The sequence below is a fragment of the Phyllostomus discolor genome, chromosome 5 (assembly GCF_004126475.2).
Source record: "Phyllostomus discolor isolate MPI-MPIP mPhyDis1 chromosome 5, mPhyDis1.pri.v3, whole genome shotgun sequence".
Lineage (NCBI taxonomy): Eukaryota > Metazoa > Chordata > Mammalia > Chiroptera > Phyllostomidae > Phyllostomus > Phyllostomus discolor.
The window spans coordinates 149,707,220-149,734,791 of NC_040907.2; the positions used below are offsets into that span (position 1 = coordinate 149,707,220).

A 27,572-nucleotide genomic window follows, 5' to 3' on the forward strand; every position below is an offset into this window, starting at 1 on the left:
GTTTATATAAGGGCTACTTGTTCAACTGGTCATATTGCCAGAACCGGAAAGTTGGCATGGAATACATTTGAAACCTGAACATAATTGTTTTACTGCTAGAATTTCTAGATCAGAAGTCATACACTTGCAACTTGGGATCAACCCAACCCACAGATGTGTTTTGTTTGGCCTGGATGCTTTTGGCCTGCACCATGTATTTTTTTTAAATCTCACTTTAGAAGCCAACTTTTTAAAATCAAAAGGTTTCACCTCAAGAATGCAGATTGTCTAGTTTTTCTTTAAAAATGGACTGATCTGGCAACGCTGATCCCACCTTCTGTCATTTACACCCCACTGGAGTCGAGCGGCACCTGCTCCCCACAGTCAGGGCACAGTTTCCCCAGCTGCCGGAACTGCTGCCCCCCCTCGCAGCGTCCCATGCAGCCAGCTGCACCCACTGGCAGTACCTGCTTGGCTTCCCCAAATCTTCCCGTTGGCTGTCCCCGCCCCAGACTACAAGCCACACCCACTTTTCAAACAGGAGTTGCCCGGGCAGACTGGAAGCTCCTTGGGGTCAGGCACTGCAGCTGGCTTGTTCACGCTGTTCACACCCAGTGCACGGCCTTGTCGGTGGGAAGCATTCGGGCCTCTTGTATTATGAATGAATTAATTCAAGAATGGATGAGTTATGCTAAAAATAAACAGCCCGACAGTCCAAACAATTCTGTGGTGGAAACCTCCTCAAAATATTGGCAGTCCTGAAACCCTTAATGTTTAAATCCTGAGAATCATCACTTCTTAAGTAATCACAGGCAGCGATGTAGCAAGTGGAAGTTTGTTATTCATTTCCCATATGGTTTTCAACAAGTCTCTTAATTTTCCTCTGCCTCCAACTCTCCTTTGGAGAATGAACAAAAATAAAAAAATACTTCTCTCTTGGAGGCACTAACACTAAGACATACCACGTCTCTCAGACGAGAAATGTTATTCTTACATGCGACCCAGCACTGTCAGGGCCAGTATGCAGCCGACTCAGCATGGGAAAATCTTAAGTGCACCTGGAAAGAGACCGGGGTGTAATTTCCAGAGATGGGTTATTGAATGACAGCTTCCCCCTCGGTCCAGTGAGAAATTTAATTTGCCAAGGACTCAACACAGGAAGCATTTGCCGATTAAAAATATGTCTAAACAGATGTTCCGCTCAGCCTGGAAGAAGGATCTTAATGCAACTGTCATTATTGGATTTTCTTGGATTACTACTATCTGGAATCTGAGTCCAAATAGAAGGATGTAATTATTTATTATGGCCAAGAGTCCTGCATTTGAAAAGGAGCTCAGGGGCTGCTGAAAGGATTTAACACGCTGGGGGTGGGTTGGGCTGGGGGATAAAGGCCATTGAAATTCTCTGACCCTGGGAGTGGGCCCTGTCCCCTCTGACAGAGCAGGGCAGCCACAACTCGTCAACGTTCTGTTTCCAGCTGAAGGCGCAGCCGTGTCACCAACAGAACCAGGCCCGACCCGGCCTTCTCAGGCCGGGACCTGAGACTTTTCAATAAGTCAACGGATTCTCCCTCCCACACTGGAAGTAGAAGCCCTGAAGGTCCAGCCGCCTGCACAGTCCTCACCCCACAGAGGCCGGGCAAATTTGCACCTGGGCTGGCTATGGCAGTCCTGAAAGACCAGCAGGCAGCCCCACACTGAAACGGGGGACTGTAGGTTGTTCCGCGTAAGTGGTTCTCAAACCCAGATGCCCATTCGAATCACCTGAGGGCTTGAAAAAAGTTCTGCTGTCTGCACCCACTCCCCGCCCTGAGATTGCGACTCAGTGGGCCTAGAGTGGAGTCAAGGTGTCTGCAGTTTTTAAAGCTCCCCAGGTGATTTCAAAAGTGCAGGCTAGTTTGAGAATCACTGACAGTCTGGAGGTTAAGAGCAAGGGGCTTGGGGTAGCAGGGACTTAGACTCGGGGTAAAGGCTGCCATTCGCTTCCTCTGGGGCCTCGGAGGAGCCACCCTCGCCTGAGCCTCCCTTCCTGCATCACGGTGCCGCTGCCGGCAACGAACCAGGTAATGAGTGTCTCACACCCGCCGTGGTGAGGGCTCAGGGCGAGCCGCAGGACTGTCAAGGTCTGCCTTTGGGGACCAGCTAGAAAGAATGCCTAAAGTTAGACTGAGCAGTTACACCCAGATACGCTGACAAGTGACCTTCAGGGGTTCGGTTCGGCGCAGGGCTTTGCGCCCCAGTTCGTGCGATTCCCTGTTTTCTGGTGCCACCAGATTCCATTATCATTCGCTTCAGCGCAAAGCCCATAGGGGCTGTTACTGAAAATGAAAGGTCCACTCTCCACCAGGAATGCTGTTCTGGAAATCCAGCTCTAGCAAAACAGTCACAGCTTCATTCTCGGAGGAGTTACACTCTCCATCCCCTTAATCCCATTATCAGCCCCCGAAGGGAAACACAGGCTGAGCCCCCATCCCCAGGGGAGGGAGGCTCCAGAGGCCCAACGGTCTGCCCAGGGGACGTGCAGTACACAGTCCCCCGAGCCCCTCAGCCCTCCCCAGAGCTGGAAGCACAAATCCCACCGTCAGGGCTGACAGGAGCCACATAATGCCAGGAAATAAACTGGCTGCAAAGACAGCGGGCCAAGGCTTCCCTCAGATCCTTTCTCCTGCTGGGCGGTCTCTTCTTCTGGGGGTGGCAGAAGGGGGTGGGGTGCGATTAAAGGGGAATCTGAGATGGACATAACGCACCTTATCTTGAATTCGAATGAGACTGGGGCCTGACGGTGTCGAGGAGGGAGGATGGGGTGAGGAGGCTGAGGGGACAGGCTAGAACAGCCTGCCCTCGCCTCCCCTTTGGGGTCTCCTCCCTCAGGACTGCCCTGGATGCTTGAAGACCCGCTCATCTGTGGCTGCAATACAGAGTGGAGGACTGGCCTAACCTTGACACTGTCCTCTTCAAACAAACCGGGGTCATTTGAGGGGCTGCAGACTGTGGGCTCAGCCAGCCTGTCGTGCTGTGGGACATGCTGGATGAGGAAGCACTGGCGTCATCCCCTAGAAACCCAGAGGCTGCAGGGTGGGTACTGTGCGCAACCCCACCAGAGGCAGAATTTTAATGGGCTGCAGCGGCCTTGTTCCTTCCTGTTCCTCTTAATCATGTTTCTGTGCAGCTGTGCAGCAGCTGTGGGATCCCAGTCCAGAGGTGGACGACGCACTCTCGGTGCTGGAAAACATAATTCTCAGAGGTGGAGGTAAAGAGGTGGAGGTGCTACATTCGTGAAGTATCTTTTACATAACGGACACTCGGCTCTGCAGTTTGCATAAACATTATTTCTAATTCTCTCCAAATCTCCTATGAGGAGTTAGGTAACGTAGCCAAGGTCACAGCTACTAAATGGCTGAGCTGAGATGCAAACTGAAGTGTGTCGGACCGTCCAAGTTTATTGGGTCATTTTACACCCAATAAACTAGTAAAAATTAAAAACCCTGACAATGTTTATTGCCAGTGAACAGGTAAGAGGCAATGAGGGAAGGTGGCAGATGGTCTCCAAATATGGCCACCAGCAAGTCCTGTCACCCCTCTGAGCTCCCGCCACTTCTCGCATTAGGGGTGGAATCTGTTTTCTTCTCCTTGAACCTGGGCTGGACTTTGGCTGGTTGTGACCAATAGGATGTGACAGGAGTAGCATTTGGGGAATTCTGAGTCTAGGCTTGAAGTCCACTGATGGCTTCTGCTTCCTCCCTCTGGGAAGCCAGCTGCCATGCTATAAAAACAGCCTCAGGTTAGACAACTAAGTGGCGAAAGCCCACTCGGAGAGAGGAGCCACGTGGAGGTCACTGGAGCACCAGGGCAGCGACTAAAGCTTTTCTGGACCTCCCAGCTCAGCCCAGCTTCCAGCTGAAGGCAGTCACGTGAGTGAGCTCAGCCGATGTCAGCCGAAGAACCACGTCACTGAGCCCGGTCAGCCCGCAGGACCACGAAAGACAAGTCACTATTCAAAGGTGCTAAGTTTGGGGGCAGTTTTTGTGCAACGGCAGATCACTTAAATCAGGAAGGAAAAACAGGTCTGGCACCCACCGCACTGCAGTGTGAGGACAAGCCCCTCTGGTTCCATTCCCACACCTTTGCCCCGTTTTCACCGTGACGTGCTGGTCCTCTGTGGCCAAAAGGAAGTGCCACTGAGTCTGTCAGCTGCCTGGGGAGGCTGAAAAGGTGTGAGTCAAAGTGCCTGAGTAAGCAAGGTGGGTAAACGCAGGTTTTAAAGGGGGCCTTGCACACGGGCCCGGAAACAAACCGTGTGACCGAGAAACGAAAGCATGTTTGTCAAATGGTGGGGGAGGGGCATGGGAACGAAAGGATCTGCCTCCCTCTAAAAGAGGCCAAACTGATAACAGAGGGGTCAGAAACCCAGCCCAAAAAATGGGCAAAAATCAGGAAAATGTGAGTTATAGAAATGCACACCCAAATCACCGGCCAAGGTAGGAAAAGAGGCTCAAAGTCATCAGCAGTCACAGAAATACAAATTAAGTAATAATTAGCTACCCTTTACATCATTGCAAATACTGATCGTACCTAGCGTTAGACAGGATATGGGGAGAGGGGCATGGCTTTAAGTTGCTATGGAAACATGAATGATTACACCTTTTGAAATGCATTCTAGCAACATTGTTCATGATGGCAAAACATTGAAGTGAAGTGAATATGAATTGATAAAAGAAACGGTTGAATAAATTACTGTCCATTCATACCAGGAATACTTTGCAACTATTCGAAAGAATAAACTGAAGGTATAACAAGTGCCTTAGAGGGATTTACCTAAGACATTGATGAGTGAGAAACACATAATACGTAAAAAACATGTTTCAAATAGGATCCTATTTTTTTAAATGACAAACCTTATAGCTATATATATATGTTTATATGTATGTATGTGTATATCTCTACACAAATGTATATGTGAACGTATGTGTATGGAGACAAACACAAAAGCATGCATACAAGGTCATTCGTATGCATTACCTGGGAAAGGATAGAGGGGTAATAGCAGAAAGAAAGTGAAGGAGGTAGCTAAATTAAAGGGAGAAGAAAGAAAGACAGTAAACTATGTAATTATGTTACCACATTTGCACACGCGTATGTATGAAATATAGAATAACATTAAAGCAAAAATACAGAATAAAGTGAATAATGATTTCTGTTTCACCCCTACAGAGTCATCCCCGAAACACAGGATTGTGGCATTTCAAAGTTACCCGTTTTGCTCTGTGTTAATTGTACGTGGAAGAAACGCCAGGGCCAGCCGCGAGCCCCGATTCCCACAGGACGCAGGCGGACTGAAGGCAGCAGCCTCCCTCCTCCAGCACAGCTTCCGAGCCAGGAAAGCTTTTCCAAAAGTGAGACACCTTCCCATAATCTCCCGGCTCGGAGACTCTAGAATCTTCTAGAATCTCAGAACACAGTGAGCACTCCTGTGTCTGAGCATTGTCGCCCAGCCGGGAGGTGGTGGTACTTCCAGGTGGGTACCTGCTGATTCTGCTGATAGGTGGCCTTGCTCACCGAGACCGACAACCTCACCTGCCCCCTCCTCCAACAGCCCAAGGCTTCTCCAGGCTACACCTCCCTCCCTAGCCTGCAGCCCAGCTTTATTTCCCTTCCTTGCCTCCCATGGCCACTTGTTCTGTCAGACCCCTAGTTCCCCAAGCTTCTTCATCCCTCCTCTCATCCCTTAGGGGCTTCAACTCACAAGCTCTAGAGAGAAAGGTCAAGTGCAGATTGCAGAGTTTCACAGAAGACCATACAGTCTCTGAGCAACCAAATACCACCCTTCCGTCTCCTTCTCTGGCAGCCAGCCCACCCCACTCAACAAAAGGGCACCTTCCCTCATGCCCAGATTTCAGTCCTTCTTAGCCCACTAACATAGCAGGTAGAGAGGTTCCCAAAGCCAGGGTGGCGGGGGTGGGGAGATGAGGAGTGACTCACTCCTTAGTGGGTATGGAGTCTCCTGGGGGGGTGTTGGAAACAATCCGGATCTAGACAATGGTGACGGCTGCACAACATTGTGAATGCACGTAACGCCACTCAATTGTACACATTAAAATGGTCAATTGTGTGTTATGTGAAATTTACAATTTTTCAAAAACAAAAAAAAGCACCCAAAGGCCTGGTAAGGCCTCACGTTACCCTTTCTAGCTTCCTGGCTGCTGGCATTCGTGGCTGTAGCATTCGACCAGCTCTCGAATGACTGTTCTTCAAGGCCACCTGCAGGAAGGAAGAGAAATGTGAGGACACTCGGCCTTCTCTGCACCAGCAGCAGGAGCTGAGGGGGATAACCTGGTCCCCTGGGGGAGGAGCAGAATCGCCAGCACGGGTTGGGCAGTACAGGTGTGCTCAGCAAAGGTTTACTGAGCACCTGCCAGGACCTGTTCCAGACACTAGGGCAGAAAAGAACCTGCTTTTTTGTTTTATAACCACATACGTAATTCAGAAGTTATAAAAATATTATTCTCCTTAATCAGCTTAAGAGCACTTGAAGTCAAATATACAAATAGATAAATCCCTAAAAGTCAGCTTCCTGACCGCGCCCCCCCCCCCCCCCCCCAAGAAAGCCCAGAGGCAGACAGGACGCACCGCCCTGCTGCGGAGCACGCAGAGATGTCCGCCATGCCGCTTCTGAATACGTCCTGTGGTCAGTTCCTGCTGCCGTGGCTTAAGGAGGCGTCTGCTGCCCTCTCTGGGGTGAGTCTCCTTCTAGAAATTGCTGTTTACTTTGTGAATCAGATTCTGTAGACACCGCCTCACTCAAGGACAGTGCCGCTTGCATTTGCTTGCTAGGAGCCATGGTCTATAAGCCGGTTCCTATCCATCCCCACGAGGAACACGGTCAACTACAAATTATTATTATTAGACCCACTGTGAGTCAAGTGCAGTTCCAGCACTAGGGACCCAGCAATGAACATGGCAAACAAGTGTGTATACCCTAAATGCGTGGACAATAAACAGTAAGTAAGAAAATGAAGAAGATCATCGCAGGTTCGGAAAATGCTCTGAAGAGCCAACTCAGTATGTGGCAGAGCAGCTGCTTAGAAGGTGGCTGGAAATGGCCCTTCCAGGGAGGCGACACGTGGTCAGTGCCTCCCAGCAGAAGGCAGGGTGGGCAAGAACCTGGACCAGGAAGAGGCTTGCCCCATGGAGGCACTGACCACGGTGGCCAGGAGGACAGGGTCTAAAGCAGGAGAGGGACAGAGGGGTGTTTTAATCTGTTTTACTAAGATCTCTCTGGCAGGGAGAAGAGAAAGCCGGGTGATCAGTGAGGAGCCTGGTGAAGGTCCAGAGCAGAGGGAGCGGTGAGGCGGGCTGGACAGTGCAATGGGCTGCGGGAGGCCTGCCGCCCTAGAGGTGGAGCTGGAGGCAGAGCAACACGAGAGGCTGATGGGACTGAGGAGGGCCACCACGGACTCCTGCATTTGAGGTTTGAACATCTGGGTGTAGTGACACCAGGAAGCGGATCTGAGATCAAAACCGGTGTCCCTGAGAGACTATTATACATAAGAATCCACACCAAAGCAACAATAGAACAATCCAATTGCTAATGCAAAATTATTTCTTGCCTTTGTTCAGAAATGTGCAGCTTACAAAGCAGGTGCCCCACATCCCCTTTGACCCTGAGGAGAAATACTTGGTGGCAGACAGAGTGTCATCCCATTTTACTGAAGAGAAAACTGAGACACAAAATGATTATCCCAAGGTTGCCCAGCCCATCAGGGAAGCTGACGGTTTGGAACAGTCTCCCAGTCAGAGCCTGAGAGTATTTTCCATGCCCCACGGCCAGGAAGGGGCCCAAACACGGAACCCCATGGTCTGACCCCAGACAACCCCCAGCAACAGCCCCGAGGTCCCACATCCCAGCTCCTGACAGGCAGACTACCTCTTCCCCTCCTGTGACTCTGACACTGGCGGGGGACCAGGCGCATGCTGACATTTTTGTATGCCTTCATCCTGCTCATTCGGATGCCTTTCTGGCCAAGTCGGAATCCACTCACACACTCCCTGCAGCTGCCGGGGCGTCCGCTGCCAGCTCCCAGCCCTCTGGGTATTCTTCCAGTTGCAATATCATTTCCTCTTGGGCTAAAGGTCAGGGGAAATCCTGATGGTATGAAAATTGCCGGCCAGCCGAGGAATGTGCCATGTGTGGAGGGAAGGAGAGCCCGAGGCCGAGGCTCTGGGACGAGCTCAGTCTTTTCTCCGCCGTGTAACTGTGGCTAAGACCTTGGGTGTTAGTATTTTTCATCTGTCGAATGGGCTGTTGCAAAGACCAAATGAGGTCATGGGTTTGTTTAGGAACTCACTCATTCAACAAATATTTATCCGGCACCTGCTACATGCCAGATGCTGTTTCTGTTGTGCAGGATGTGACACTGAACAAACTCTACCCTGACCTCATGGAAATTATATTCTGATGGAGGGCAGAAGGGAACACGATAAACAAATAGGCAGCTAAATGTCTAAGGCGGTTGTTAGTAAGTGTTCACCACGTGCCAATTACGGTGCTGACCACGCACTAAGGACGCTGCTAAATGTTTTCCTGGCCTTGACTTTTGTAATTCTATCTCACAAAAGCCCAATGATAAAGGGCCATAAATATCCCTATTTTACGTAGGAAGAAACAAGGCTCCAAGAGGTGAAGTGACTTATTGTCTTGAGAGCACAGAGATTGTTAGGAGTGGTGATGACAGGAGGTGGCTCCTGCCTGACCCCCAGACCTGTGCTCCTTCCCCTCGGCCTCAGACCCGGGAAGAGCCAGGAGGACAAGGCACGCCGGGAGAGGCTGGTTATGCCCCAGGGACGCATGGCATTTTCCAGGCCTATGGGAGGGCGTCCATGGCCAGTGATGAGGTTGGTGCCATGGGCATGTAATAGCACAGACGCCTCCTCTGTTATCCTTACCAGCAAGAGACCGAAGGCTCTGCCTTTTCTTAGAAAGGCTTTCTCAGAAGCTCAAATCTCATGCTTCCAGGACAGCTGAGCCTGGGATCTACCTGGAGTTAACGTGGTTTGGCCACTCCCCTGAGGAAAACCCTTGGGATGAGTTCCAACTCCTAACAGAACTGATGAGGCCCCTGTGATATGGCACCTCTGGCCGCCTCCACCTGCTGCTCCGGGGCTTTCTGCCACTGTCCCCACTCCCATTCTGTGCTCAGCACCTTGGATTTCCACTTCCCTCTTATTGATGCACCTGCCACGGCCACGCCCACCTCTTCACCTGGCCAAAATCGGTGGGTCCTTCAAGCGTCAGCCTGGAGACCATATCCTCTGGGCAGTTGCACCATTGTGGGTCCGAGGAGCTCCCGTAGCCCCTGGACGTACATCTCTTACACAAGGTAGTGAGATTTCCTGTTTCCTCAGCTGACCCCCTAGCCTGGTTTCTAGTTTTCAGCATTTTGAAGAAAGGGACTTGGTCTTGTCCCAGAATGAACAGCCAACACTGCGCCTGCCCAGCCAGAGCAGGCGCTCAAAAAAAGATGTGACATGTGAATGGACGGACAGATGGACAGACAGATTGAAGGACGACTGGCTGGCTGGCTGGCTGGCTGAGTCAGGTACACATTGCTTGGAAAGAGAATTCAATCACTTCTAACTCAGCCTAACTGATGGAAAAATTCTTCTGTATCAGCTTTGGAGGGAGGAAAGCAGATATTCTCCTAACAGTGAGAATTCTCAACCTTGGCTGCACTTGGATTCCCTGGGAAGCTTTTTAGAAAAATACTGTTGCCTGGGTCCCATCCCCAGAGGCTCTTGTTTTAACTGGTCTGGGGCAGGGCCTGGGCCTTGGGATTTTTTGAAGCTCCCCAGGTGATCCTGAAAGGCAGCCAGGGTTGGGATTCAATGTTGGGAGAGCCCTGTAGGAGGGAGCCCCATCCCCCTGTGATGCTTTCTTCCAGCCAGCTTCTCCCCTTCCAGAAGTGGAAGGCTGGGAGACAGACACGGAACACTAAGGAAAGTCATATCTCACATCTAAATTGGTGGAAAGCTGCCCTGTTTCCGTAAAAACTAGCAAATGAGTAAGTCAGGTGCGACCGTGGCTATGACTGCAGTAACAGGCACACAGGACAAGAAAGAGAAAAATACAACCCGAGGCAGACAAAGATTCTGGGCAGTGGGGCAGGGACTCAGGGTGTGGGAGTATGTTTTGCCTTGGGTGTGATTTCAAGACAAAAATATTTTTACATATGTGTGTGTGTATATATATATCCTTATATTTGATCTTTGGTTAATTACCTCTTCAGTGAGAGGATATGCAAAAATCTTGTAGATTTCATTAGTCACAGGGGTTTATTCAAACGTCTCCTTTGCATAAGAAACCCAGGCTTACAGCTGGGCTCTGGGAAAGAATGCCCTGCAGGCCGTGAAAAGAGAGCTCCCGGCGGCTCGCCCTCTCACTGAAGCACAGCGGAGGTCAGCGGCCCGTGATGCACGGGGGCCAGGCTGAAATGTTTCCATCCAGCATTTGCAATTCAATCCCACAGTTTCCTTTATGGAACAATTCACTAAATTCAGAGTTGTTCTTTTTTTCTAATTCACCATATAATTCACCTCCCAAGTTCAATTAAGAAGCAATCTGTTAGCAACTTTGGGAGCAAGCTGCTTTTCTTTGGGAAAGCCCAATTTTCTTCCGCTCCCAACACAAAAGCGGCTTAATTATATGCGTCATATGAGACACTGATGTACACACAACGCCCCTCCACCACAATTAATGAAATAGCCACTATGTGCATCCAAAGATTTCCAAAGCCCAAGAGGGAAGAGCCTTGTCCCATAGATCAATATTGTCCATTTGAACAAGAGTAACTATGAATTCATATTCTTAATTTGGTAATTCATAAATAAACAGACCTTTATATTAATTATTCCCTCCATCCCTCATTCTTAGGGCCAAACATTACTCAGGTTTTGGTTTTGTGCACGCGAGAATAACTACCATTTTAACTACTGATTATCTGCAGGTATCACACATATGCTATCTAATCCTCAAGCCGCCCCTCTCGGGTGGGTACATTCCCATTGCACAGGCAGGGTGACTGAGGCTTAGAGACACACAGCCACTGGGTGGAGAGGTTGAGGTTCTTTCCAGCTCAGCCTGGTGTCAAAGCCTTTGATGCACATCGCGTGCTAACTTAACCTTGGCAGGACAACCTTCGCTCTCACGGCTACTAATGTGAAAGGTGACGTGAGTGGAGCCATATTAAAACAGGGCCAGAGTAGCCATTTCAGGAGAACTGCCCTGCATACCTTGCTTTTCTTTATCTTCCAAGCTGCACAAAGCCTCCAGCATTCCAAGAAGTTAGTAAGAATGAGAATATCCTGTTTGTAAGGACAATAAAACCAGACCGCACCAATGACAGACATTCTGACCAATTAACAAAGTACAAATCTAGCCTTTCGCCTGATGACTGAACTTCAAACCAGTCCATGAAGTACAAATCCAACCTCACCTCATCCAACACCAAGAAACTCTTCTTTAATACAAGCTACCTCCCCTCCTTCCTTTTCCTCGGAAACCCTAAGCCCCTTTCCCACATTGGGGAATCACTGTTGGGCTTCTGCCTGAATCTGTTCTTCCCAACTTGCAATTCTTTGATCTCAAATGAACACGTGTTGCTTCTCATTTCGACTTTTTTATTTCTAGGTTAACACTGACTTCTTCATACAGTAATTACAGTCCTGAGAGGTAAACCCAGCATGAACATGCTTTGCTTCACTCTGTGAAAAAGAAGTAATCTCCAGTAAAGATCCTGAAATTTACTTTATTGCCAGTCCATTCATTCAGCAATTACTGGCTGAGTGCCTGCTTTGGGCAGCCCTGTGCTGGGTTCCCGAAGGCAGGGACAGCCAGGGCTTCCCCTGAGGTGCCTTCAGGGCCCCAGCACAGGGGATGAAAATCGACAATAAACAACAGAGCATTCCATGGGCAAGGGCGGACTGAGCACTTCAGAAAAATTAAAAGAGAGCTTTTGAAAGAACAACAGCAAACGTGAGTCCAGGGAAGATCTGAGTGGACGACATGTGAACAGACTTAAATGATGTAAGGGGACATCCATTTGGGGAGAGTAGTCTAGCAAAAAAAAAAATAAATAAAGGTGGGGGCACAAAGCAAGTGGAAAAGTCCTGGAGAAGAGAATAAGGGTCTGATGTGTCACTGAGGCTCCCGCAGGATCTGATCCTCACACTGTCTTAAACAGACTTCATCTGCCATGCCCTTTGTCATGTACAAATGCACAGCAATCCCATGAATATGTAATATTATTCCTCTTTTACAGAAGATACAACTGAGGCTCAGGAACAAGTTGTCCAAGGTCATCCAGCTTGGTGACTCAACTTGCATTCCAAGGCAGGGCCTCCTGACCCCAGAATCCAGGCTCCTAACCCTGCTCCTCAGCCGCCCCCCACCCCCACCCCTGGCACAGGTTTGGTCTGCACAAGTGCTCCCGCAAGGCCAGTGAATGAAACAACTGCACACCTCCCTCGGAAAACTACCTGCGAAACACGCCCGGCTCAGCCGAGGTTTTCACTATTCATGAGGAAAGAAGTGACAAAGCCCCTTAAGCAGATTACTCAGGAATGAACCAGGCAACCATGATGGTAATCAATGTGTAATCCTAAGTAATTCGATGCCAAGTGATTTTTATATCTATGCCAAATTTCAAATGATACAGAAAAAAAGGAAAATGAGTTAAAAGATTATTGCCAGTTTTTGTTAATGCTGTAATTTAATATTGGTGAGTGTATAACAGAACGGGAATTCTTGTACACTGCTGGTGGAGAAGCTATATAAATTGATGACATTTTATGACTAATTTAGCAAAATGTATCAAAGTCTTTTTTTTAGATTTATTTATTTTTAGAGAGGGGGAGGGTGGGGAAAGACAGGGAAACATCAATGTGTGATTGCCTCTTGTTCGACCCCTACTGGGGCACCTGGCCCAAAACCCAGACATTTGTCCAGACTGGGAATCGAACCAGGAATCCTTTGGTTCGCAGGCCAACATTCAATCCACTGAGCTACACCAGCCAGGTCAAAGTCTTTTAAAACAGGTAATATGATTTTGACCCAAGAATATGACTTCTAGATTTTGGTACTAAAGAATCAATTAGCAATTAAGACAATGGATGTTTATCTCAACATTTTTTGTAATAAAGATGTAACAACCACACCCAATAAGGAAGTGGTAAAATAAATTATGATATAATGATACACTGTGACCTTTTAAACTGTTTTAGAAGAAAGTTTGCTAAATGGGAAACATGTTCATATTATAAGTAAAAAAACAGGTTAGAAAGCAGTACCCAGTATGATTCCAGTAAATCTAATATGATTCCATCTTTTAAAAAAGCATATACAAAAAAAAAAGAAAAATATTGGGTGGAAATACCTACAATGTATACTGTGCAATCATCTCTGGTTGGTGATTGTTGGATGAATTTTATTTTCTTACCTATTTTCTGTAATTTTCAAATTTTAGTCAATATATTACTTTTTGAATCAGGAAATAAAAAGATTTTCAAAAAAAATAACTAGATTACAGCACACACTCTGCCTAAACACACGTCCTCTGCAGTTGGTAGTGTGTGTTCACATGTGCACACACACACGCACATGCACATGGTTGCCGGGGTAACATGGCTGGGGCTATGTTTCTCCGATGGGAAAGAAACATAGCTGTGTTTACACAGATGGAAAGCTGTGGTCTGATCTTTTTTTTTCTTTCTGATTTTCTGTCCTGACCGTGGAAAGAATAAATTAAGGAGTCCATACCTTGGCAAGGTGGAACTCAAGAGAGTCGGTAAGAACCTCTTCTCACTTCTCTCAGACATGCTGGGTGGGTTCTTCGGAGGTCCTGCCCTCCAGTCCGCCAGCTGGCCCCCACCTGCGTCATGCACGGGCTGAGGACGCCTCAGACTCCTCTGTGCTCCTGCTCCTGGGTGCTCCCGCCCAGGCCGAAGCTCAGGGCAGGCCCCTCAATCATGCACATGTAAGCTCTCTGTTCCCAGAGCCTGCAGTCAGATATACCTACACGTTGCGTGGTGCTGGACCTTCCACCCACCCCGAACTCCTGCATCGCCATTTTTCTGGGTTGAACTACACCAGACCTGCTTACGTATGCTCTTGGAGCACATGTTGTTCACCTGGCTCTCCTGAGCACTGGACATCAGGTATTTTCATTTTTGTACATCTGGCCCATATCTTTCGTCCTTGGCCTGGCTGTGGCTTCTTGGCTGTTTTCATCATTCATTGCTACACACTAACTATCCCTTTAAACAAAGTGGCTTAAAAACAAGTATTGTATGCTTGCTTCTGCTTCCGAGGGCCAGGAACTGGGGCAAGGGGCTAATGGGGCCAGCTCATCTCTGCTGCACAGTGTCTGGCGGGGCCTGAGCTAGGATGGCCCAGAAGGGCCGGGGCATGGCTGAGACGGCTCCCCTGGGGCCACGTGTCTGGATCCTCAGTTCTGCTCGATGTGGCTCTTGGGCTTCATCATAGCAGCAGGGTGGTCTCAGGGTTCCAAGAGGCAGCATCCCCCCAAAATGAGCCCTGATGTCTTTTCAGCTTCTGCTTTCTAGTGTCCTATTGGCCAAAGCAAGTCACATGACCAAGCCCAGAGTCACTGAGGTAAAGGACTGTACAAGGGAGTGACTATGTCAGGTGTGGTAGTCAGGCACCATGAACATAACAGCCTAGAACTTGCCAGATGGTTCTAGTAAGTGATTTGCAAGATGGACCTGGAGTACAAACTCCGGGGTCAGACTGCTTAGGGTTAAACCACACTGGCTGTGTGATCTTAAACAAATCACTTACCCTCTCTCATCCATAAAATGGAGATAAGGGCATTTGCCTCATAGGGTTCTTACGACCATTAGGAGATATCACACCTGCAAGGCACAGAACAACGTCTGGCCCACCATCAGCACTCGCTGACTTCGCTGTTACTCCTCTGACTGTTATCGCCATTGACTCTGAAGCTGTTCTGAAGTCCGAGGGAGCGGAACGGGACGAAAGATGAGCCGTGGAGACAAGACATTTTATACCCGAAGCAATACAATTCCAGCAAAAAGTTCGAGCTCTCCTTAAAGTAGACTTAACCGAGTGTAGGCCGAGCCTCCACGGGAAGTCAACAGCAGTCGGTGAAGGAAAGGCACCCACTGTACGCAGCCATGGTATTTCTCTAACCCTTGTTCCAAGTGGTGCTCGCCCAGAACAATGTGAGATGTCAAATAACGGTAAAAGATTAACTGAAGATGTACTTCAAGACTCGCGTGAGTAGGTTATGTGCCGTCATCCTGTGATCCCCGGGAGAGTGGAGCTGATTGGCCGAGACTTGCAAGTGCCACTGACAGGGTATCCCATCCAGACTGAAGGCTAGAGCTTTGCTGAGGGAGCCATTGATGCTTACCGGGGACTTGGTGTGTGCTGAGGGCTGTGTTTTCTGCCTCGTGGTCATTTTCTCAGTAATTCTCAGCCCAGTCCTGTGAGGTGGGGGCTATTACAACCTTTAGTTACAGGGGAGAGGACAGGGGCTTGGAAAACTTGAAATAACTCACCACAGTCATCACACAGCTAGTAAGAAGCAACACCCAGATGCAATCCCAGGCCCGCCTGACGCCACTGATGGCCTTTATAATACAGGACGAGGGGGTTTCAACCTAAATAATCGATAGCAAATGTCCAGTAGAGAAGGTCAGGAAAATCTCAGCTCTTTATTCTCTGGGCAGCTGGACCACAAAGGAGCATGAAGGTTCACAGGGAGATCTTTCTGGGTCTGCATCTCAGGGATGATTCTGAAAGCTCAGAGGGACTTGCCTGTACTCTGATGTGTGAAGTGCCCAGAGGATGGGGCAGGGCCTCTGAGGAAGAGGAGGAGAAGAGGAGGCAGATGATGAATGGGAGCCCGAGCCCCCAAGGAAGTTGCCCAGGCAAACCACTCTCCACCTTCCCAGGGAAACCCCACCCCACCAGGGGGCTGCCCCAGGCAAGTACAGACAGTTAAACATGCCCTAAACCAGGGATCAGGCCCGATGCTCTCGAACACTGAGTGGGTACTTCCTCAGGAATGGAAAGTGGCCCCCACAGGCACAGAGGGGAGCCCCTTCATTCCAGCTGAGCTCAGAACTACCGGATTCCCTTGGAGCCATCTCAGGTGCCCACTTCTGGCGGGGCTCAACACCTGCCTTGAATCAAGTTAATTCCACATTAGGCTAGGCAGCTGTGAACCAGACGCTGACCCACCCACAGCATCCATGAGGCACAAAGAACAGCAAGGGCAATCAGATGAAGGAGATCCCACTCCCAACCTGGAAGTCTAGGAGGGCTTCCTGGAGATGGCCTTAAAGGGCATGAAGGGTTGTAACAAGTGGAGAAAGGAGGGCATCAGGCAGGAATAGAACATGGAAAGGGAACAACTTGCCCACCTTAGTAGCACAGCTTTTTGACCTAAGTGGTCTTTGGCAAGGCAATTAATTCCTGCGAGCCCTAGTTTCCTCGTCCATAAAACAGACATAACAGAATTTAACTTCTCAGGCTGTAAGCTCACTTAATACAGTGCCTGGCACACTGTAGCCATAATCTTGCTAATGATTATTCTTCAGGTCATCTTAGGAGGCCTCAGCGTCTTTTATTTTGATGTCCGTAGGGTGGCCGTGGCTCTGGCCAGGAGCACGGCTGTACTGGCCCTCCCTGTCCCCCCGAGTGGAGCTCTGCCCAGACCCCAGGCCCCCCACCCCAATTCAGGACATGCCTAAACTGACCTGACAGACGGCGGCTTGTTTCTGCCCTACCCCATGACGAAAACTTGGGCAGGGTCTGAGAGCACATCCCAGTTCTGTTCAGGAGAAAGGAAAGGAGAAAGGAAGGAGGGGACGTATGAGCAGCAGCAGCAGCTGCCTCACAGCAATGACTGTCACCAGCGCTTCCGGTGGGGTTCCCTCCTTTTTGGTTCTGCAGTGTTATAGAGGAGAATTGCTGGTCCTCAGAGGCCCTCAGGGGATTCTTTGGGGCCTCTCCTTCACACAGATTTCCAGAAGCTTTGGCAGGGGTTGCTTCTGGGTGCTTGTACGATGTGACTGCAGTGGGGCCCTTGAAGGGCATGGTGGGAGAAATTCAGGCACCCGGTGTTCATGGCTGATGGTGAGACGGGAAGTGGGTAGCATGATGGACACCAACTAAATTCTTCCCTGAGACACTGAAGACCAAAATTTGGACCAACAAGCTGGATGCATAAGAGGAGATCCCAGGAGAATCTCCTTAGCCTCATTTATTTCATTACCAGCCATGGTCTCCTTGATTTGCCTATGTGTCTATTACCTGCCTCCCTGACACCCTCTGGAAAGCAAGCTCCACCTCCCTCCCTGAGGCACTCAGGAGGTGGCTGCTGGTGGGAGCGGGACTGCCCTTCTCCGGGCAAGATGTGGTGACTCCCTGGAGAAAGGCAGGACTATAGGGACAAAGAAGAGGGTGCTCACGGGGGCTCTTCAGGTGGTGGGACGAACACAACTCAGTGCCCAGCTGGATGTGGGAAAAGAGATGGAGTGAACACCTCACTCAGCTCTGAGATGTGACAAAGGCACCCACCTGCCCATTCTGCATGCTGAAATCTGCCAACAGGCAATCTCGGAGGGCCCATTGAAAACAGTCAACGTGGGAGACTTGGGATAATGTTAATAGGAAATGTGTGTGACTATACAGAGGAAAATTGTACATTTTTATGTACAAGGTATAAAAATAGTCATAAGTAAAGACATTTCATGTTCTTGGATGAACTGGGTAAATATTGTAAATGTGAGTTTCCTCAAACGAAGTTATGGGTTTAGTGCAAAAATGGCTCAGATTCTAAGCTTAACTCTTGCATGAAGCCATCCCTCTCCTCTTGCTTCATTTACATCTCCCTCATGGCCCTGTACTCATTCATTCACTCCCTCATTCATTCATTCATTCATTCACTTATTCCTCCATTCAACAAGCTTCTACGGGGCACCTCTCTGTGCCAAGCACTGTACCAGGTGCCAGAGACAGAAAAGCAGACGGGACACAGTTCCTGCTCTGGAGGAGCTCCCAGCCCTGATCATACCAGACCCACAGTATGATAATTTGGGAACCAGCCTGCTGTCCTCACAAGACAACTCCTTGAGCACTGAGACAACACCTCCCTGTCTCTGCCGAGTGATGTTCATCGTAGATGCTAACAAGTACATCATATGCAAGCATTTGATTGGCTAATGCTTACATACATTATCTCAGCTAATTCTCACTGCACCTGTGTGGGGTAGGGTATTATCATTGTTATCTCCATCATACAGATGAGGAAACTGAGTCTTAATGAGGTAGAGCACATGTTTGTCTCCACAGAAAATCCTAGAAGGACTTGATCACACGGCCTTTACACAGATGACTAAATAACCAATAAAGACGTACAAATGTCTCAAAGGGAAAACCCCATAACTTGGGTCACAGAAACAGTGGCAAGGAATTCAGGAAATGAAAGACAGGCAAAGGCCAACCCAAGCCCTCTCCGGAGAACCAGAGGAGAGAAGCAGAAAGAACAGCATGGGGCTTCACAGCCTGCCTCTGACTGTTCAGGACAGAATTCGGCTTGGTTCAAGGAGAAGTGCAAAGCAATGGCTTCCCCTTTAAGAGATAATACAGGTAAAGAGAGACAAAGGTAACTAATGTTTTGGGGGTGACGGCATATGTCAGTGACGCGTAATGGGCCCTTTGCTTCAGAGAGGTTAATGCCCATTAACAGTTCTATCCCACTGATTCACTGGGGCAGAAAGAATCTGTTTCGATGCCAGCGCATGTGCTGGGCCATTAACCAGCCCCTGCAAGACACTGAGTGTCCTGTTTGACTTTCCTGTACTTTTCTGCCTGTGCCATCCGGAGCCCGGGCCCTGACATGGCAAGCAGCTGCCAGCGACTGAAAGTTCATGGAGAAGGAGACAAGTGGTTCCAGAAGAAGGATCTCTTTCCAGACCACCAGGCAATAGCTGACGCTCTAGGGCCCTCCTGCCTTAATAGAGAAGAGAGAAGTGGCCTGGCCAGCATCATGGGGACCTGAATGAGGGCCCAAGTTGGTGTCTCTTACCCAGTGGCCCAATATGCAAACTCAAATGCCTGCGGTTGGAGAGCCAGGCAAGTGACACATCAGAGTGAAAGAAGTCGGCGGGAAAGATGGACAGAGAGCGGTGGGGTCTGTGGCAAACCCCAGAGCACCTGTTCCTCCCGGTTTCGACCCATCGTTACGCAACTCCACCGATCCCTGCCGCATGGGGCTGCTGGACCAGCATGGTCTCCCAACTTTTCAAGTCAGAATTCTGGATATTTATGAGAAACCTGATTTTTAAATATTGTCAGTAAATTAAAAATGTTTAAGCACTACAAAACAAAGCCCATCCGCAGATCAGATTTGGCTCATGGGCTGACCCTTCAGGACCCCTGCGCTGCAGCGTGAGTGGAAGAGTCAGGCCTCTAGGGGCGCCAGTGTCAGGGAGGACAGGAATCCCTCGGGCAGCATCTGCCAAGGTGCAGGGTTGCCAGAGGGTAGCGGAGAACCTGGGAAGCAGAAAGCAAGAAGCAGTAGGAGCAGAACAGGGGCTGGATAAAGATCAGAAGTCCAGTGTCAAGGCAGGCTGGGACTTTTCTCTCACTGTTTGGGGCATACAGGCTCACTGAAAGACACCACTGGGAAATAAGACAACCAGAAGACAGGATGAGATTCCACTGGCAACTCTCCCACCATCATCACCTTCTCTCTCTGCACCTCCTTGGAAACTACCAAAATAATGACCTAAGGATGTCGTGTAAATAGCCCCAGAAGACATGAGACTGTGCTATATACATCAGGCACAGGTTAGCATGATGGAGCAGGTGGGGGCTTATTCCAAGCTCACAGCGGCAGGGCTTCCTGCCACCCCTCAAGCTGGATCTCTGGCTTTCCCAGTCCCGCCCACTCGTCACTGGTGCCCAGTGTCTCCGTGTCCCTCACGTGGCTGCTGTGGGAGGCAGGCTGACCTTTCTTAACCTCCTCCCTCCAGCCCATTGGTGTTCGTTGCTGTTTTCTAAGACAGAACAAAGGGAGGCCACAGCCACACTTCTGCAACACCTATGGGAGCCCCCTGGAGGTCTCTGGAAGCTCTCAAGTTCGATGCAATTTGAGCAGACTGTCCTAAAGTTCCACAAGGCTCAATGGGGGAGGAGCCAAAGACACACTACTGTCCAATCAGACATGCATGCAGCAGATCCCCCCTCCAGGGAGTCCCCACCCACTCGTGGATTATCTTTGGCAAAAGAATCGAGAGAGTCTTTCTTGGTCCTCAGGAATTTTAGAGTCCAAACCTCCATGTTAGAGATAAGGAAACTGAGGTCCCGTGGCCAAGGCCTGCCAACCAGTGGGTGACTCCGAAGGGCTGCGCCACTAGTTTTGTCCAAAAACAACTTAGTTTATTACTGAGTATTAGATGCATTTGAAACAAGGGTCGATTCCCAGCTGTAACAAAATGTACACATCTAAAAGTGGCCCAAAAAATACAGAGTGAAGGTTCAGAGCTTTAAGAAGACTACAGATGCTAAGTTCAAAAATTTTAGGGGGCGATTACCGGCTGAATAAATCACCCTTTATTTTGTCAAAGAAAGATCCACCACAGGTTCTCTTAACCCAGGGTAGCAACTATTTCTTATCCCTAGGTCACTAACGCTACAGCAATGGACTGGAGGGCCACCTAAATAAAAAGACTTTAAGTGTGGTTTGTTTCACTTCACTCTGCTTTAGAGATCCACTACTATTTAAATGAAGGACAGGAAACAGAATACCATGCAATAAACACACACAAAACATACACAATTAAAGGAGAGCGAAGATAGAATCAGATACTTCCACTGGCCGAAACGGAGAGGCAGAGACCGTGCCGGGCCCAGCTCGCAGGAGGCTGTGCCCCCACATTCCGTGTGTTAGGATGGCTGACGGGAACTCATAACGTATTTTCCCATGAAAATAATGTAAATGGCAAAGTGGGTATGAGGTTACCAGGTTTGGCTCCAAGACCAGGTTCTCCCAAAAGGAAACTGCCTCCACACCTCCACACCAGGGGGTGAGTTCGCTCGCCCACCACCCCAGCAAACCAGAGGCTGCTCCGTCATTCATGCTTCCCTGGCCTCAAAGACACAGACCTGTCACCTGCTGCCATCACTGCTGTGATTCCTCCTCCTACCTCCTCGTGGCTCTGCTGTCAGCCCTCTAGCCAGGTCACTTCCATCTCTTCCACTCTAAAGGCTTCCACGGCACCCCTGCGTCGGTAGGCGCCATAGGCATTCAGTGGGGGACTCTTGAGTTGAGGGACTGTGATGCAGGCTTGGGCGTGGTGGCCATGACAGGCCAGGTGCAAAAAGAAGAGGCAAAAGCCAAAAGGAGACACTCCATGGGCCCTGAGAAGAGAAGCCAGCCTTGTTCCTTTCTCTCCGGTTCTAGTCTAGTCCCACGAGGCCGGCTCTTCTGCTTCTGTCTTAGATGGCCGTGAGAATATATTCTTCAACAAACTATTTTACTTGAGCTATTATGAGTGGGATTCTCTACTTTGAAACTGAGAGAAACTTGTCTAGAATATCAGGTCTAAGCTCTTGTTTGTCCTGGTTTCTCAAGCTAATCTCCCAATTTTGACCCGGGCTCCCAGAATGGGGGCCCGTGAGGAGCCTGGGGTAAGGGCTCCCTGGACAGTTGGGTGCCCGTGGGTGGTTACCGCCCCTTCCCCACCCGGCCCTGAGCCCCACTGTGGCTCCAACGGGACTCCTAGCCCAGTTTCCCCAAATTCTGACCGATGTAGTCATAATAAAAATCAACCAAAAGGTGAATTTTCTTTTCCCAGCACTTCAAGTTCACAGTGAACTCTGGCTCCAGTCCAAGGTATAAGTCAGTCTCTGAATGAGGCCGCAGGGAGCAAGATGATAGAATCCTTATGTTACATTCTTTTTTCCTTCCCGAAGAACAGATGTGCACTTTATCAGATGCCTCTTTATCATCTCAAATCATCTCACTAAATTGAAAACTTTATGGGCAGAATGACTGCCGGGCCTTCCCCTCCTCTACCAGCTGCCAACTGCTGCCATGGACCCAGCCAGCTCTGTCCTCCGTGGGGGGATACAGGAGTCTGGGAGCAGCACTTGAGGGCTTCAGCAGCACATCTTTGGCCCCAATTTTGATCCGAGGGATTCTGCTAAATGTCTAACCCTTGTCCCTATCTCATTCTCCCAGACAAAGTTTCTAGCAGGTTGTCCCCCTAAGGCCTGCCTCGCAGAACCCGGGGTCCATGCTTTGTCCTTCTGAGCTCGCAGCACAGAACTGGGGCTCCCTGTGAGTTCTAGGAAAGACCTCTGATGCTGCTTGTCTCTGCCCTCGCGTGGACATTACTGCCTCCCCACGGCCCTGCTCTGCCTTCCATCAGTCCCTGTGCCCCAGGCCAGCCCCCAACACCAGTGCCGCCTGGATAGCTGTCACCTGGGGACTTCTCTCCAGGGGTAAGTTCTGCCTGCTGGACCATACCTCCTCTGGGAGGCTGGTGGTCCCCCCAACCAATGGGGGCTTTGACCCCAGGTCGCGCCCCTCTAGCCTGCCCCATTCCTCCGGGATGCCCAAAGCATGACTACAATCACCGCCATCTGTAGAACTCCAGCTCCTTATCGGCAGGGGAAAACTGGACACAGCTGTGTCCTTGATGTGGAGCACAGAAGTCCCCAGTTAGCATCTGTTACTTGAAGGAAGGGATGAGGGAGGGACAGGGACTCCAATCACGAACTTGGTATCAGGGGGTCAGCAGACCTGTGGGGTAGACACAGGGGAGAATGCAGGGCCGTCCAGAGTCAGAGTTCAGCATGGGATCAAGCTCTAAACTGTGGGAGCCAAGGCAACATGGATGGGGCAGGGGCAAAATGGAGTGGTCAGCTGGGGGGCCCTGCCACAGGTCTTTGGAGGGAAGGGCTGAAGGGAGCCCGGGAGGAGTGAGCCGGAACGCCGCCACTCCCTCTCTGACTTGGAAAAGTGGAAGCGGCCCAAGGCCGACATTCCCGTCTGGGGACCTATGCAAAGGGCCTAGCTACCGACCATGTGGCAAAAGGATGCCCCTTTCAGACACTCCCTACAGGGTGATTTGGGCTTGCCTAGCCTGAGCATGAGCCGTTCTTCCACTGCAGGCACCACTCCCAGCTGGGGTCTGAGGCATCACACACATGCTAACAAACTGTCCTAATCCCAGCTGGCCTCTTGGGGACGCAGAGGAGCAGGGAAATGAGGAGGCCACCACGCACTTCTGAGGCTCATGGCCCCACCTATAATTCACAAGTGTTTGTCTGGCACCATTCATGTGCCCAGCCTGATGCTAGAACTAGAGAGGGTGGCCTGAGACCAAGCAAGGACAAGTCAGAGCTGGTGACAGCCTGGTGGATGTGGCAAGGCACACACTGAATGGCCATTGAAAATGACAGAGGGCAGGAGGAGGTGTGGCCACATCAATATAGGGAACTCATCCTTGTCTTTGACCGTCACCTCTCGAAGGTAGGGGTGCAGAGAGCAAGTCTTCACAGCTCAAGTGAACAGGGTGAGTGGTGATGCCAGCAGCTGTTTCTAGAAGCAGTGGAGTGTAGAGGCTAAAAGCAGGCCTTTGACATTAGACACAGTTAAGTCCTAATCTTGGCTCAGCCAATAATGAGCTGTGTGATCAAATGTGCATCTGAACGTTAGCTCTCACCTGTACAGGTGTGAACCATGCCTACCACACAGAGCTGACGTATAAAGACGCAGCACACCACATGGTAGACACGGTGCTTCCTTTCGTTGTTGCCATGAAAGAAGATCCATCATTTCATCTATTTTCAGGTCTCTGTTTAGCCAGCTTTGGGACCCAGAGTTTGACTCAGGAGGACTAGGGAAATCTTCAAGTTGGGGATTTATAGAGACTTCCCACGTGCTGGTGGAATCTAAATCCAAGGATGTGATAAGATCACGTGGGTGCAGGCCCAGCTTCAGAGACTGCCTTGGGGGTGCTGGCAGAGTGCTGCAAAGAGAAAGAATCCCAAGGCATTTAGAGAGTGTGGAGTCTGGGACGCAGAAGTGGGACTGGGAGAGGAGATGGCAGGAGGGCCGGCCCAGGGACAGCCATGATGGCTACTGTTTACTGAGCCCCAACCAGGTGTCACACTCTGGGGTAAGTGCATTACCTATCACACTTCTTCAGTGTCCTCTGCAAAACAGGTGCTAATGTCCCATCTTATAAATGAGGAATGAGTTACTCTAAGTCCCACTGCTAAGCAAGACGGAGCCAGAGAGGCACACCCAGGCCTGCCTGACGCCAGCATCCACGCCTTCCTGCCCAACCCGGGAAGAACATCTCAGCAGTGTGGAAACAGGAAAGGGAGACCATGGACCAGAGTTTCATAACTTAGGATCCATACAGCAGTTCAACGTCTTGAAGTTGAAAGCAAAATTTTGTGTGTATGTGTGTACCTTTTTCTCAGAGAAGTGCTCACAATATTCATCAGATTCTCAAAGGGGTTTGTGAACCACAAGATGTCAACTTAAGAGAGGAAAAAAGTCACCAAGACCTTATTCTCTGAGGACCCCCTCCTCCAAAGCTCTTGAGAAGACTGTGGAAAGGATGAGAAAGATTGCTCCCTGCCAGCTTCTTGTCCCTCTCCAGCTTTCCAAACTGGTGGCCCCAGCAGCAGAAGCCACCCAAGGTCACAGAGATGGCACTTGGCATTGCACGATGTGAGAGGAGATGGACTTGAACCCAACCAACTGCTCAGCAAGAATGTAACCAGCATTGATTCATTAGCTCGGGGACGTTTTCCCTCCTACAAGATGTCACAGGGAACCACTGCTGCCCCGGTTCCTACCTGGACACTTGTCAGTCAGCAGCACTCCCACCCCCAGTAAAGGAAACTGCAGAAAAACGAAGCCATGTCTGCAAAGCTTGGGGAACATCTCCATAGAAGGAGGGGCTGAAAAATTATTCTGTGGATGGGGCCACTGAAAATAATCCCATGCAAGAGCCTCGTAGCTAAAAGTGTGTTTCCAAGTCCTGGATTTAACTGTGTCTAATATTAAGGCCTGCTTTCAGCCTCTACACTCCACTGCTTCTAGAAACTGCTGCTGGCATCGCCACTCACCCTGTCCCCTTGAGCTGTGAAGACGTGGTCTCCCCACGCCTGCCTTTGAGAGGTGAGGGTCAGAGACAAGGATGAGCACCGCGCACTGATGAGGCCACACATCTTCCTGTCCTTGTTACTGCAGGTGGCCTTTCAGTGTGTGCCTTGCCGTGTCCGTCCGACTGTCAACAGCTGTGACTTGTCCTTGTTCCACCTTGGGCCTCCCTCTGTTGTTCCAGCATCAGGCTGGGCTCTCCGGTGAGATTGTTTTCAGCAGTCCCATTGACAGACGGTAGTCTTTCAGCCCCTCCTCCAGAGGAGACGTTCCCCAAGATTTGTAGACATGGCTTCGTCTTTTCTTCAATTTTCTTTACTGGGGCCAGGGGTGCTGCTGACTGATCGTGTTCGGGTAAGAATGGGGGCAGTGGTGGCTCTCTGTGGCATCTTGTAAAAGGGATGGTGGCCATGACGTGGAAAGAACCAAAGTGTCCTTCCATAGGTGACAGGATACAGAGGCTGTGGTCCTACCTAGCTATAAGAAAAGATGAAATACTGCCATTTGCAACAACATGGATGGATCTGGAGAATATCACGCTAAAGGAAATAAGTCACACAGAAAAAAATCAAGAGCCATAAATGTCACTCATATGTGGATATAAAACTGGAAGCAACAAATGAAGAAAAAGAAAAACAAACAAACAAAACCTCATAGATGCAGACAATAGTACGGGGTTACCGGAGGGAAGGGGGTTGCGGGGGACAGTAAAGGGTGAAGGGGGTCAAGTGTGTGGTGGGAGATCTGACTGTGGGTGGTAGGCACACAGCGCAACGTGCAGATGATGTATCACAGAACTGTACGCTTGAAACCTGTGTAATCTTATTAACCCAAGTCACCCCAATACATTTAATTTTAAAACAAGGTGTTGAGAGTAGAGACAGGCTGGGTCCTTTTTAGACCCTCAAACCTGGAAAGGCAGAGCCCGGGAGCTTGGGTAGTACATGTGGGTATTTCACGGGGACACCTGGACCTTCTGTGCCCGACCAAATTCAGCCCCTCCACGCTCCACGGCCTCTGCTTCCCTGTTTTTCTTTTTCTAAACTGAAACCCGGAGCTCAACACCAGAGCTCGGACTGGCTTGAAAGAAATGAGGATGTGGCTTCATGTGACCCTCCATTCAGGCGGGGACACTGAGACCAGGTGAAGGCAACGTGTGCCACTCAAAGTCACGGCCAGAGGAGCAGAAAGAACCCCAGGAGCCAACAGGGCCTGCCAGGTGGAAGGGGCCTCGTCACCTAGAGAGGAGGCCCGGGGAGGGAGGCCAGCCATCCGAGCTTGCATCTGTGACCTGCACCCACGGACACATTGTTTTGGACGTGGATGCCCCCACGGTGGGCTCGTGCAGACGCCGACACAGATGGCAGGAGCTTAGGAAATGGGGATTTAGAGCACGGCTGGTTTCTTCAATAGAGATGGACATGGCCCAGCGGCTGAGAATAGACGAGGCTCGGAACATCAGCTTCCATCAGAGCCAATAAGTAATTAGCACCATCTCCCCTTTCAGAGTCTTGGTTACAAAGGTCAAGAAATTAGATCCATTCAGGATGAGATTTCCTCTCCAGGTTGCCAGATTTTTGCAAAGATGGGAGTGTGCAGCATGGTCTTCCTGGACTCTTTAGGGAAGAAACAATCCTACAGAAAGTCCCCAGCATCAGCCGCACAGGCCTCTCCTTCGCCTCCGGTGTGGTTCGAGGAGCGGGGTCTCAGGACTGGGCAGTGTGGTTCGAGGAGCGGGGTCTCAGGACTGGGCAGCGTGGGGTCAGGGCCTGCACCGTCAAAGAGGACGCAGGAGGGTGTGTGCGTGCATCTGTGTGTGTGTGTCCCGCTAAGTACTTCCTTCACTACACAGCTAATCCGATTAGCAGCTTTAGGAAGCTGCAACGTTCATTCAAGGGCCCCATTCATGGAACGGCTTGGCCCATGCCTGCCCAGAACTCCATTCTTCTCACTGCAAATCAAATGCACAGCGGACTTTCTCTCCCTCGAGAGTGTGCTCTTGCCTCCTTGCCCCTGCACACACCTCCCAGCCACTGCTGCTACTCACTCCCGCATCTCCCAGGCAAGGTGATAGGCCTGTCTAAAAACTGGGAGAATTCCAAGCACAAAATGAGGTGAATTTTTAACAGCAGTGTCAACCCCAGCATCCCCCCCAGCTGGCAGCTGTGCCCTACACACAGCAGTTGGAGGGCCCTGAATGAGCCACTGGCTTTCTCTGGGCCTCCATTTCTTTTTCTGTAGAATGGGGACTCGGAGCACAGGGCAAAGGTGGAACAGAGGCTGAAAGGAAGGTCGCTCGGGGCTTATACAGAGCATCACTGTGTTTGGTTGGGAGCTGGATATGCAGGTTGTGGACAAAGC

General features: G+C 50.1%; 1 protein-coding gene across 1 annotated transcript in view; it reads right to left on the reverse strand.

Moving 5' to 3' along the window:
* TLL2 (tolloid like 2) overlaps positions 1-27,572 on the reverse strand; it is a 128,231-nt gene that overhangs the window by 61,347 nt on the left and 39,312 nt on the right. The window contains exon 3 of the mRNA XM_028513001.2: positions 6,160-6,237. Within this exon, the coding sequence (XP_028368802.1) occupies positions 6,160-6,237 (78 nt within the window). The remainder of the gene's footprint in view (positions 1-6,159; positions 6,238-27,572) is intronic.